Source organism: Periplaneta americana, chromosome 2 (genome assembly GCF_040183065.1).
Source record: "Periplaneta americana isolate PAMFEO1 chromosome 2, P.americana_PAMFEO1_priV1, whole genome shotgun sequence".
In the NCBI taxonomy this organism is placed as follows: Eukaryota; Metazoa; Arthropoda; class Insecta; order Blattodea; family Blattidae; genus Periplaneta; species Periplaneta americana.
Window position 1 is genome coordinate 143,498,026 of NC_091118.1, and position 13,827 is coordinate 143,511,852.

Genomic DNA, 13,827 nt, shown 5'->3' on the forward strand with positions numbered 1-13,827 from the left:
TTACCAAGAGCATGAACTGGAGTAAAGCCTGAGGCCACATAGCTGTCTACTGTCCGCAATCACTGTCGACTCTGACAGGGTCCGACTCTATCGAAGACGATTGCAGTGCAATGACGCAATGTACATTTCTTTCATCCTACATACATTCGAATTTATGATCGCAATGATAATTAGTCAGGCATCATAAATATGACGAACAATCTAGACTGCACTTATTCTTCTTAATGCCACATACGCTATCTTCTGCACCACGGATCTGATATCAGTTACTAATGCATTAAGATTTCTTCCATGATGCTGTACGAATTTCTGTACACTCATATTTTTCCTCTTTTTATTTTAATCTTTCCCCTTATCATACTCCCTTCACTTTTATGACGTCTTCCTTCTCGTTCCGTTTTATTTCCTGTTTGTTTCTCCCTTCACTCCTTTTTTGGGTTTTACTTTTTGAGGTTTTCTATTTCTTCCTTCCTCTCTTTTCTTTGTACTTTCTCTTCTTTCCATCATTCCTATCATTTACTAGCTTTTTTCTATCTTCATAATTTTGTCTTTATTTAATGTATTTCGACGTAGAACTATGGCATTCTTCTCTCTAAGTATGGAAGGGATAATTTGGGAATCGAGTTATATAAAAATACAACACTATCCATTTTCTCCTTGTCTACCCCTCGTTCTCATGTCTTCCCTCTATTCTCGTTGTATTCCCCTCATTCTCCTTATTTTCCCCTCGTTCTCCTTGTCTTCCCCTCGTTCTCCTTGTCTTCCCCTCGTTCTCCTTGTCTTCCCCTCGTTCTCCTTGTCTTCCCCTCGTTCTCCTTGTCTTCCCCTCGTTCTCCTTTTCTCCCCCTCGTTCTCCTTATATTCCCCTTGTTCTCCTTGTATGCGCCCCACGTTCTCCTTATATTCCCCTCGTTCTCGTTGTATTCCCTACGTTTTCCTTGTATTCCCCTCGTTCTCCTTATATTTCACTTGTCCTCCTTGTATTCCCTTCGTTATCCTTATACTCGCTTTCTTCTACATTTATTCTCCTTCTTCTCCTTTCATTCTTCTTGTTCTCCTTTCATTCTCCTCGTTCTCCTTGCTTTAACATTCTCATTGCATTTCTCTTGTTCTCCTGGTATTCTCCTTGTTCTCCCTGTATTTCCCTTGTTTCATTTCGCTCACCACCCACACGTAGGCCTAGTTCTACGTAAAGATATGCAGCATAGCAAAATGCATCTGCCGATAGGTTATCGCAACCACACTTAGTTTCACGTGAAGATATCGTCGTTATTCCTGCAATAACTCCTATGTGCTAAATATAAAATTTTTCAGTAGGAAGAGAAAACACATTTATTCGTTCTATGGCAGCAGTACATAGAAGACTGTGAATTCTTACATTTTCAAAACAAAGAAATATAATTACATACAGGATATTTTATTATTTCCCGTATCACTATTTAAGGTATTTAATAGAGCGAAAATCTGAAAATCGATAAATATGTCACATAGGAGTTACTGGAGGAACAACGGCGATATGCAGCATAATGAAGCTATATACCTGTCGACAAGTATCGCACCTAGACCTAATTCTATGCACAGATATGCACCTGTCGACAAGTGATCGTACTTACATGTAGTTCTACGTAAAGATATACAGCATGGTAGACCTAAAGGTATGCACCTGTCGACAAGTGATTGCATCCACATGTAGTTAGTTCTATGTAAAGATATGCAGCATGATATATCTAAAGGTATGCACCTGTCGACAGGTGATCGCATCCACATGTAGTATTACGTAAAAATATACAGCATGGTAGATTTAAAGATATGCACTTGTCGACGAGTGATCGTATCCACATGTAGTTCTATGTAAAGATATGCAGCATGGTAGACCTAAAGGTATGCACCAGTCGACAAGTGATTGCATCCACATGTAGTTAGTTCTATGTAAAGATATGCAGCATGGTATATCTAAAGGTATGCACCTGTCGACAGGTGATCGCATCCACATGTAGTATTACGTAAAAATATACAGCATGGTAGATTTAAAGATATGCACTTGTCGACAAGTGATCGTATCCACATGTACGTAAAGATATGCAGCATGGTAGACCTAAAGGTATGCACCAGTCGACAAGTGATTGCATCCACATGTAGTTAGTTCTATGTAAAGATATGCAGCATGGTATATCTAAAGGTATGTACCTGTCGACAGGTGGTCGCATCCACTTGTAGTACTACGTAAAAATATACAGCATGGTAGATTTAAAGATATGCACTTGTCCACAAGTGATCGTACTCACTTGTAGTTTTATGTGAAAACATGGAGTATAGTTAAGGTATGCTCCTATCGATTTCTTTCTCTCTGTTTCTTACACTGTGTCTCTTATTATATTCTCATTTACTTCTCTCTTCTTTTCTTAAATTTCTTCGTTTTTCCTTGAGAATGATTCATTAGTTCTATCTTCTGTCGGCTTCCGCAATTCTTTACGTAGCGATTTTTTACTTTTTTCTTGTTATCAATCCTTATCTATTTTACTTTGCCCTTTTTTACTTTCTCCAATTCTTCGAGTTAAATAATTTATTATCAAAGTTACTTTTCTTAGTTCATATTCCATTCTTATTTGACATTAAACAATACATTAATCACATTATCTTCATTTTCTATTTTATTTCGATTATTAATGATTATCAGAAGCTATAAAGTTATTTTACATCCACAGTATAAGTAGTTTATGACGGTGAGTATAATATAACCGTGTTTGAAAAATTGCAATGGTCTATCCATGTATCGCAACTGAGTACAACTTACATCAATCTGCTAAATATATCGAATGAATTTATTCGGTCGTTTTCTGATATCAGTGTACAGTTTTTTAAGTTAATTATGCATAAATACATTTGTTAAAGCTCAATGCTGATAAGTAGCAGTAATAGATTCATTATAAAATGTATAACATTCACAATTAATATCAATTATAAACAAAAAGATTAATATTGCTTCTAAAATAATTCTAACATATTAAAATACGAGTATATTGAAATGTATACAACCGAATTACAAATTGTGCAGTATTTGAAAATTAATATAGGATAATAACAATAAAATTATCTTCTCAGCAACAACAAGCTAGTCTTGAATGATAATTATAATTATTTATGCGTACAGTGTTTTTTTATGTAAAGGAGTACTCCACTAAAAATGACAATTTTTTTCCTAACAATTTTAACCAAATTTTGAGAGCATGATTACTACGTAAAGGACTAACAAAATCCAAAGTTTGAACTCCCAAATGTTTTTGGATTTGATTCTTATTTTCTTTTCTATTTTTTAGAATTATTTTCAAAGTAGTAGAAGATCTCAATTTTTAAGGTTCTTCTTTTGTTACATTCACAAGACATAAAGAAACATTTCTATGCATTCATTTTATGAAATATATAATTTATTCACTTTCATTTTTTATTTTTAAAATATTATTTTTTTATGATTCATGAAAAAAATATTAATAAAATAAACTAGCAGTATTTCTTACAAAATAAATGCATAGAAACATACAGCTACCTCATAAATACTTGAATAAAAATGTTATCCAGATTGATTAATATTTTACATAAAAATTTGGTGTTGGATCAAGAAAAATATACTTACGGAAAATTGGATTTGAAAGTAAAATGAATATTTATGTAACACATATATTTTAAAATTCTCCTCCGATATTTTTTAAATATATCAGGTGGTAGATGAAATCAGGGAAAGGTGGAGAATATCCCTTTGCAACATCGTTAGTGCTTGGGTTACTGACACGGTGGTAGTAAAACTGAATAATATCAGGTTCTATATTTAGCTGGCGTTCAATGCGAAATAAAGGATGGACATCAAATGTTACAAGGTAATCGTGTGGTACACATCGTATGCAGTGATAATTGTTATTGCCTTCACGAATACTTTAATATACGGTACAGAAAAATATGATTTCCGTTTTAACTACTTCTATGGTAGTTATAAGTGAAGTTTACAATTGGTAGTAAATAGGAAATCAATATACTTTCTAGTATCTAATGTATGTTTGCGTCAATAACATTATATCTTCTTCTCAAAGATCGTGATAGTCCGATTATTTATCAAGAACCGCATTCACTTGTTTTATAGACCATTATTTTTCTTAAGTGTGAAAGTAGTTTTTTAAGTTATGTTTTCTTATCAGAGTGCAAAAATACAGGGACATCGTTTCATTTTTCTTAACTTTTCTAATATTAACCTGGCTATATCTTTGGATTAAGGGTTGAGAACCGGAAACACCATTTGCTACCCTTTTTCACGACTGGAGTTCGATGATACTGGCGTAAAATAAAAAAAAATCACTTTACTAGGTATAGGAGGAAAGAAAAGTAGTTCATCCATTTACGTAAAGTAGCAAATATCGCGATTTTGAGTTTGATAATTTCCATTAGGTTTTTATTTAATCAAAACACAGTACTGCATTAACAGTAAGCGTTTTTACTCACGAACTAAGCTGTCCATTTGGACGTATTCATTATGCAGTGTACATTATAATATCTACAGCACATTAGCGTACAATATAGACAATGAAGTTAAATTGAAAAAATAATCATAATATGGATATTTAAACACAATTCTGAAAATGGTGGCCGTTCATTTCGATGCAGGCTTCAGTTCTCTTTTGCATATTATCGCACTGTAGACTATTGTACCTAATTCCAATTACCAGTTTTGTCCTTCGTACTAGTAACCCATGTTGAAATAATTCTGTACCTGCTCTATAAAAGATTACCTTACGTACTGTAAATTCAATCTTCACTTCTGCCCGACCCTCACAGATAAAATTATTCAGACATGCTATCTACTGTCCGTCCAAGTGGTTTTGTCGCAGGGTCGTGGAAATGAGGGAAGTCACGTGACAGTTACTTAATTAACGAGGCCCTTTTATTTAAGTTATTTTAAACAGTTGTATAATATTACGTAGACGTCCAATTTCTAACAGAAATTAATGTTTTCAGAAACGAGCTAAGACAGCCCAGCCACTAGCCTTTACAAAGGGGCGAGCAGAAGCGGGTGGGGGAAACCGGGATGCGACATAGGCAAACGGACGACAATACCTGTGCGAGGATATGATTCAATATTGAAAGCTCTTTCGTCACTGGAAAACGTGAACATAATTCTGGAACGTACTATACTCACTATTTCAGTACTGTTTGTGTTTACTATGACCGTAAGGCGACTTTGACTGTATACGCTTAGTTCTGTGTGGAGAACGGTTGGAAGTTTACTAGTAGAGGGCGTGGGAGTGAAGTACATTAAAAAACTCAGGTACAATAAAAATTGAAGTAAAAGTAAAATGATGTCCCTGTACATCTAATAAAACTTAGTTTTTAAATTACAATTTTTTTTATTTATCACCTTATTTGTCTACATATTTTTCCAATTTTAGCTATATATTTATGTACATCTTTCTCATTTTCATATTACATAAAATCCGGGTTCTAATGATGAGTGTGCCTCAGGATTTTAAATTACACATGTTCAAAAGGTTTCAAACGCTGTTGTAACGTGTAAGTTATTTGATTATGTTACATTCATCACATTGTCATTCCTCCCAGTATGTTGACTCAATAATAATGCATATAAAATTGAAAATATTTTACTTTATATATTAATGTTTATACTTTTACCTTACTTATTTGTATTTTATAGACCACATTCCCTTCTAAAATCCCCAAAATTCCCTCCTGATTGAGATCCACTCGTTTAGATGTTGAGTAGAGCCTGGAGTTTATACAGGGTGAGTTCCAAGTCCACCGGCAAACTTCAGAGAGTGATACCTGACTGAAAATGGAGCACAAAAGTTCATATCACCTTGTGTCCGGAAATGCATAGTTTCCAGGGTAGATGGCACTGACGACATTTTCTCATACGTTGCAGTGTGCGTTTTTTGTGTTGCAGATAGTGTGATTTAAGCAACGTAGAAGCACAATGGTCCGGTATTCATTTCAGGAACAAGCCGAGATGGCCAAGCAGGTGGAAACGGTCGAGAGGCGCATGGCCTGCTCGATCACCGGACTTAAACTCCCTGGATTTTTACTTGTGGGAGCATCTGAAAGGCATTATATACGGTGAGCCTGTTGCTGATGTTGAGACCCTTTAACAGCGTGTCCACGTAGCCTGTGACGGTATTCGGACACAGGCCGATATATTCGAACGAATGAGGTAATCCATGATGCGACGTGTGAACGCGTGCATTGCATCCCATGGAGGCCACTTTGAACATCTGTCGTGACATAGATGGGATTCAGACCATGTACTGTGTGCCAGGGCTCTTTGTTTGATGTCGTTCTTCAGTGCCATCTACCGTGAAAACTATGCATCTCCGGACACAGGGTGATATGAACTTTTATGCTCCATTTTCAGTCAGGAATCACCCCGTGAAGTTTGTCGGTGGACTTAAAACTCACTCTGTATAATTATATATTTTAATGCTACATATCTATGCACGAATAAAAAGCAAATGTTGACGAAATATACATGTAGGAATGTTGTCCATAAATTCCCACGATACACAACTTTTTCCACTACATGCAGTCGACCTGGTTGGCGAGTTGGTATAGCGCTCGCCTTCTATGCCCAAGGTTGCGGGTTCGATCCCGGGCCAGGTCGATGACATTTAAGTATGCTTAAATGCGACAGGCTCATGTCAGTAGATTTACTGGCATGTAAAAGAATTCCTGCGGGACAAAATTCCGGCACATCCGGCGACGCTGATATAACGTCTGCAGTTGCGAGCGTCGTTAAATAAAACATAACATTAATATTAATATTAATATCCACTACATGCAAAATACTTAAAGGTGAGTGTGTGTAATTCACTGAGAACATCGTTTCTAGTATCATTTCTCATCTGAAACACGTCCAGTTACTTCGTGTGAAACTGGGAGGTCGTTTTCCATCTATAACAGAAGGTAATCGATGACCGCACAAAATATGGAAAAATATTTAATTATTAATTGAGCCTCCAAACAATATTTAAAAGAGGCTGAATCACACGTGCAGCTGTAGTTTTCTAAATAAATATGTTCTGTTTAGAAAATTTGAAAGACTGTGTTAACTTCTCGCTGTACTGTAATTGATGGAATGTCACTGGAGTCCTGTCACTCCAACACCGCACCTTTTAGAGAGATGGCCGCGTCACGAGAATAAACAGTACTGGGTTTGGTTTAATGATAAGATAAGATGTAATCCAGAGCCCACGAGACACATGGAAAGATATGCCGCAGTAAAGAGATTAACTAGGTACTGTTACTGTTACCAGTGTTACCTTGCTGCTGCTGTGAAAACGTATGTGTTTGTGTAATATGTGATTAATTGGAAAAAAGTTTCTAGTGTGACTTAATTCGAATGTTACACATTGCTGTGGAAGTGGTTCACAAGTGTTCAACATTTCGCAAAAGAAAGAAGGTGAAGAAGCTATTATATCGTGTGATAATTTGATTTGTACAACACTTCAACCATAACACCGAACGAAGAAAGACTCAAAGAATAATTATATTAATTGTGGTGAATTGTGTGTAATATAAAATTCGAAGCAGACGTACTCTCTTATATTTTTACAAAGAAACTAAGAAATTTTATTATTTAGAATATTCTTAGTTCTATATTCAATATTTAATTAAGTTTATTCGTTAGATATATCTGTTATTAACTTTACTCCAATATATTACGTGAATATAATTATATTTAGCTATCTCAAAATAAATATGTACTTATTGATGTCAAACGTTGAGTGACATGGGGTCAACAAAGAACAGATTACGTAATCTACTAGCACTCCATAATACTTAGCTATGCACGGTAACACAATGAGAGGAAGAAGAACATCCGAAAGAGAGGACCGTCTTCTCGATGACGAAGATGATGACGTAAGCAGCTCTAGTTCGGAGCCCGGTAACTGCAACTGGATAGTTCTGACAGGGATATTCGTTGTTCAGGTATGTATCTTCAGTAACATACTATTGATTTTTAACTTTTGAAACTTTAGTGATAACAATTTGAAATGCGGCTCCAGAATAATAATAATAATAATAATAATAATAATAATAATAATAATAATAATAATAATAATAATAATAATAATAATTGTATTTACTTTTATTTATTTATTAATATTTGTGTGCTTAATAACAGCCAGAGGCCAGTTATAGTTCAGCACAATGCACAAACAGAAGCTACAAAGGTGCAAGAATAAATAAAACAATATCTTAAATCAAGAAAAACATGCATAAATAAAACTGAGAACAAGGACAGTAAATACTAATAAACGAAACTATAGGCTACTTTAAAAGGATATAAATTGTTCCCATGAAAATTGGAATATTTTATGCATCTACAGACTGGAGAAGGAGATTTTTAATTTCTGTTGTAAAAAATGTTTTGAAATCTTAAACCCTTGTGATAGACTCACAGTCAATATCACCCTTGATAATTAAAAAAAAAATTGATAATAAAGATTTTGACATCTAGAATAAAGGCTACAACAGTTAAAATATTTACAGGTAATCTCATAATTAAAGTCAGAGGAATTGGGTATAAATCGAAAAGCACATAAGGAAATAAATTTTCTTTGAATATTTTCCAATTTCACCAAATCAGTAGAAGTAATGGAATTTCAGGCTACAGATGTATATTTAAGTTTAGATCGAACGAAAGTAAAGTATAGAATTAATAGAGACGCAGGAGTAGAAAAATAATAAGTTATAGACCTTATTAAACCAACCATTCGTATTGAATGATTATAAATATATTGAACATGATCATGAAAATATAATTTAGAATCAAGTAATACACCAAGATCTTTAATATAATTTTTCCTAATAATACAGACGTTATTAAGATGGTAATTTGATTTTTATGGAAGTAGTTTTTCGTGAGTACATAATAATAATAATAACAATAATAATAATAATAATAATAATAATAATAGTCATCCTCTCAACAGTAGCATCGAATTAATCCAGTTTCATAAAGAACGTTATATAGGCCTACAAAATAACAATGAACTTGCTCCAATATTTTCTCTGTTGAATTAGAAAAAAACACTCGAAAAACTTTTATAACTTCATTAAAGATAAAAAGAAAAATTTGTAATGTCCTGAAAACGTCAATGGTTCAAATTTACTTGAACAAATAAAAGCATACAATAATTAATTATTATACCTAAATTCTTGAAAGAGAACAAATGAGCAATCATGGAACATAATATATATCACATAGGTCTAAATTCGTCATAGGAAACAACAATGAGCGATGATGAAATAGACCGCATATCCAAATTGAGTGAGAATGAAGAATGATGAAATGGACCACATGCGCCTACATCTAAATTCATCAAGGACAACAAGAATGAGAGTTAATGAAACAAACCATACTATATATAAATTCGTCAGTGAGAACAAGGTCGAGTGGTGATGTAACAGACCCATATATCTAAATTCAATGGAGATTCCATCAACTCCTGTTGCTTTCCCATTCTTCATTTCCCTAAGCTCTAGTTCAGCTTCTTCCCTTAAAATAGAAAATCCTTTTTCGTCTTCTCTGGCTGCTTCGTCTTCTAACTTTGACCATAAGGACTTTAAAATATCTTGCAACTTGAATGGATGCTATGGGTAGCAGTAGCGTATCAACTTTTTAAATTAAATTAATTACTATAGCTACATCTTTAATCCAATCTATATGAAACTTTGACCATATATATATATATATATATATATTGATATAGCCCTACTTAGTGGTTAAAAAATGAAAAAAGTCCCACCAATAGTTTCACAAATACAAATTTCAGTGGTCCATCGCCATAAGATTAACACCCATCGTTACTTCATGCTATTCGGAAGTCTCGCAACCCTGCCGGGATAACCAAGAGACTGAATGCTGCTATTCAAACCTGAGTTCGTGTGTGTGTTCGTAGGCGAGCCGCCGATGCGCTGTTGCCAAACTACTCAGATTTGCAGCCTAATTTTCTGATTAACTATGCACTTGACTACAGAATTCATAATAATAGGCTTTTATTTATTTTAATGTTTTCTGCAAATCAAGCTTTCAGGTATCACTCCCTGTAAAGCTGATTTGAATAATTTGGGGGGAAACATTGTTCCGGGGCTGAGTATCGAACCCGGGACCTTTGGTTAAACGTACCAATGTTCTACCAAGTGAGCTACCCGGGAATTCTACCAGACACTAATCCAATTTTTCCCTCAATATCCACAGATCTCAAAGTGGGCTGACAATCGTTAAGCCACCAACATTGAGTGCACACTAACTCTGTGGGACTTAAATTGTGATTTTCTGTCAACGAACAGTGACATGTATTATGCAAATCAATCTTTCAAGTATAACTCCCTGTAAAGTTGATTTGAAGTCACACAGAGTTAAGGTACCATTTGGGTGCATGCGACAGAGACAAGCGACCGAGACAGGCGACAGAGACAGGAGACGGAGACATCTCTCGCTAAATTGATATTGCGACCGAGAAAAGCGACAGGCGAAAGCGACACAACAACTCTATCAGTATTCTATAAGAGTTTGTTCAGAAAATACGTGCAAATATTATGAAATATGACTACAAAAGTGTTTTTTCATTTCTCAGCAATATCCCTCCAGATGATATCACGGGTATTCCTATCCTTGTACGACTCGGCCTCTGGATAAAACAATGGTGGGTTTTCTGCTACTAATTCTACCAATTGTTCGTCTTCTTGCCAGTGAATTTAATTTCTAACATTGTGGACAGGTATTTTACTCCACAAAACATGGACTGCATAAGACTCTCGCGAGACACTGCTGGTCCGAAAGCGGTCTCGTGTGCTTTGTTTCGGTCGTCCGTCTCAGTCGCTTGTCTCTGTCTCACGCTCTCAAATGTACTTCATATAATTCTATAGGAAGCAGACAGAAGGCGACTAGTCTCGGTCTCTCGTCTGTGTCGCCTGTCTCGGTCGCTTGTCTCTGTCGCGTGCACCCAAATGGTACCTTTAGTGTGCACTCAATGTTGGTTCTTGATGGTTGTCAGCCCACTTTGAGGTCTGTGGATATTGAGGGAAAAATTGGATCGGTGTCTGGTAGAGTTCCCGGGTAGCTCACTTGGTAGAACGTTGGTACGTGTAACCAAAGGTCCCGGGTTCGATACCCGGCCCCGGAACAATTTTTCCCTCCAAATTATTTTAATGTTTTCTGTTGCTCTCTTCAATATGGACAGTTATATTACTTTCACCCTACGTAGATGACCGTGATTGTGGTAATGTTTTTGTAGTTATGATGATGATGGTTGTTGATGATGATCAGGGGGATGATGAAGTTAATAATGATAATGGTGGTAGTATATAGAATGATGAAATTGCATTGCTATATTGAGAGGTCATTTCTCTTATTCTGTCAGTCGTAATCCGTTGCGCGAGTAGCACGAGATAGCATCCTACCATTACTTCAGTAGGCTACGAAGTTGCTTTGTCTGTTGTTACGATAATAGGGATAGGCTAATGGCGTCCCCTCCCTCCCTCCCTGCGTAACAGTACGGTAGCGTAATGCATGATAATCTCATCACTGTACACGCAGAGACACACTTCTCGCTGTGACGATATCGCGCATAACTCAATCCATCACATTTGATAAACTGGGCAATCTCGTCTAATTGACACTTTGTCCATTACTACGACATCGACTAATGCTTGCTACAAAGTGAAAAACTCAACCACTTTTAAATTATTAAACTGACACATACACTAAGTAAACCTAGAATGTAACTTCATGAAAATATCCGGGAAGTTAAAGTCTGGAGAAGATTAAAAACATGGGATGATTCTAATTTTTTATTCATTTTCTGTTATGTTGCCACACCCGTGTATTCATGCTTTGGCACAAGCTACAAGCAATTCCCTGGTTACGGTGCTTCCCTAGATCATATATGTAACTTATACTTATACTTACATATATAATCTAGGGTGCTTCACAGACTTTCCGCCATAATATACAGAATTGGAAGTGATAAAAACGCAAATTGAAGGTGACAAAATACATTAAAATAAATATAAACCCATTATAAAGTTTTGTAATTAAGGGGTTAGGTACAGCTTACAGCAATAAAATTTTTGGAAATATTCAACATTTTTTCCTCCATTACTGTATAATGAAAATTGTTATGTGTAAAACATTGTCCTTCTGCTATATGAAAAAATATTTTTACGATTAAAAAAAAATATTTATATATACAATTTTTTTTTTTTTCAAAATTCAAAATGATGGCAGTTTGCTATGCAGTGATGAAGCGTTTCCCTCATAACTCAAACTTGTTAACTTTTTCATTTTCTCTCTCTTTTATTTTATTGTTGAAACTCATGTTTACAATATCAAGCTCTTTCAACTACATTCCTTAATAAATATAAATTTTTTTTATTTTGTGTTCGAAGAAAATACTGATATTTTACCATTTTTTTAATTAATTGATTTTTTATCGGACAATCTATCAAAGGTAGAGAAATGATCTTGCATCATATTGTAGATATGGCATGCATAAATACACATAAAATATTTCATCACAGAATGTTGGATAGTTTTTGAGTTATTAAATCGTAAAAATACTCGTGAGGAAATTAAACACAGAATAAATATGAGAAATGCCTGTTATTATTCGGTTGAGAAGCTTTCATCATCCAGTCTGCTGTCAAAATAAAAATTTATACATTCATACAAGCACAAGTTGAGTAAATTAATGCAAACATACTAAATAATAATTACAAAACAATTAGCCAGAAACAAAAGAAGCTGATACAATTTTACTAATATTTAAAGAACACGAATAAAAATTTATACATTCATACAAGCACAGTTGAGTAAATTAATGCAAACATACTAAATAACAATTACAAAACAATATAAAAGTAGAAGCTACATTCAATGAATATTGCAAGCGGTAAGTGAACCAATATTACAAATTACAAGAATAACAAATTCAAATAAATGATTTATTTGAATTTGTTATTCTTGTAATGTGTAATATCATTATACAACACTGAGGAAAATCGCTCGCACGCGCGCGAGCGCGCGCACCCCCTCCCCCCTTGAGGGACATAAACGACGTTTTTAATGTTCTAACATCTGGTATCTGCTTAATCATCCATACATTAGAAATAACAATTCTGTAACGTAGGCCTAGATTTTTTCCGAGAAAACCATCTTGAAGGCAGCTGTATAATGTGAAAGTTTTTAGATTTTAACAGGTTGTTCCGTGGATAGAGTATAACAAAACATTTTAATAACATATTAGTCCCAAATGCCAGAAAAATCACCTAAATGTTAATAGACCCTACTATTTCACTCGATAAATACTGTCAGTAAGATTCTGAATTTTTCTCATATTATTAGAGAAACTGATAAGGAATGATTTATCGCTTTGCAGTTTTTCACTAAAATTGACGATTTTCTTGCAAATTAAATAGAAACGAGTGAAACGTACAATTGAATCGGTTATTTGGAAAAAGCCACTTCTCATAAAATCAAATTTTACGGGAGAACAAAAAAATAGTATTTTTCAGAATTCACATAACCCATACATATAACCCATATATATATATATATATATATATATATATATATATATATATATATATATATATATATATATATATATATATATTGGAGATATGGCGTTTTCGAAATAAAAAATTGACACTGAGGACTACAAACAATGTTATCTGCTGGAACATAATGAGACAGAAATAATATTTTTTTATAAATAGGTATTAAAATGCATATTTATACTAATACCATAATAAAGCTGACAATGA

The 13,827-nt window shown here is 34.4% G+C and overlaps 1 protein-coding gene across 1 annotated transcript in view; it reads left to right on the forward strand.

The window, feature by feature from the left end:
• The first annotated feature begins 7,266 nt into the window (after nucleotides 1–7,266).
• LOC138694632 (uncharacterized) overlaps nucleotides 7,267–13,827 on the forward strand; it is a 50,157-nt gene continuing 43,596 nt past the window's right edge. Inside the window, exon 1 of the mRNA XM_069818548.1 lies at nucleotides 7,267–7,983. Within this exon, the coding sequence (XP_069674649.1) occupies nucleotides 7,840–7,983 (144 nt within the window). The 5' untranslated portion in view covers nucleotides 7,267–7,839. The remainder of the gene's footprint in view (nucleotides 7,984–13,827) is intronic.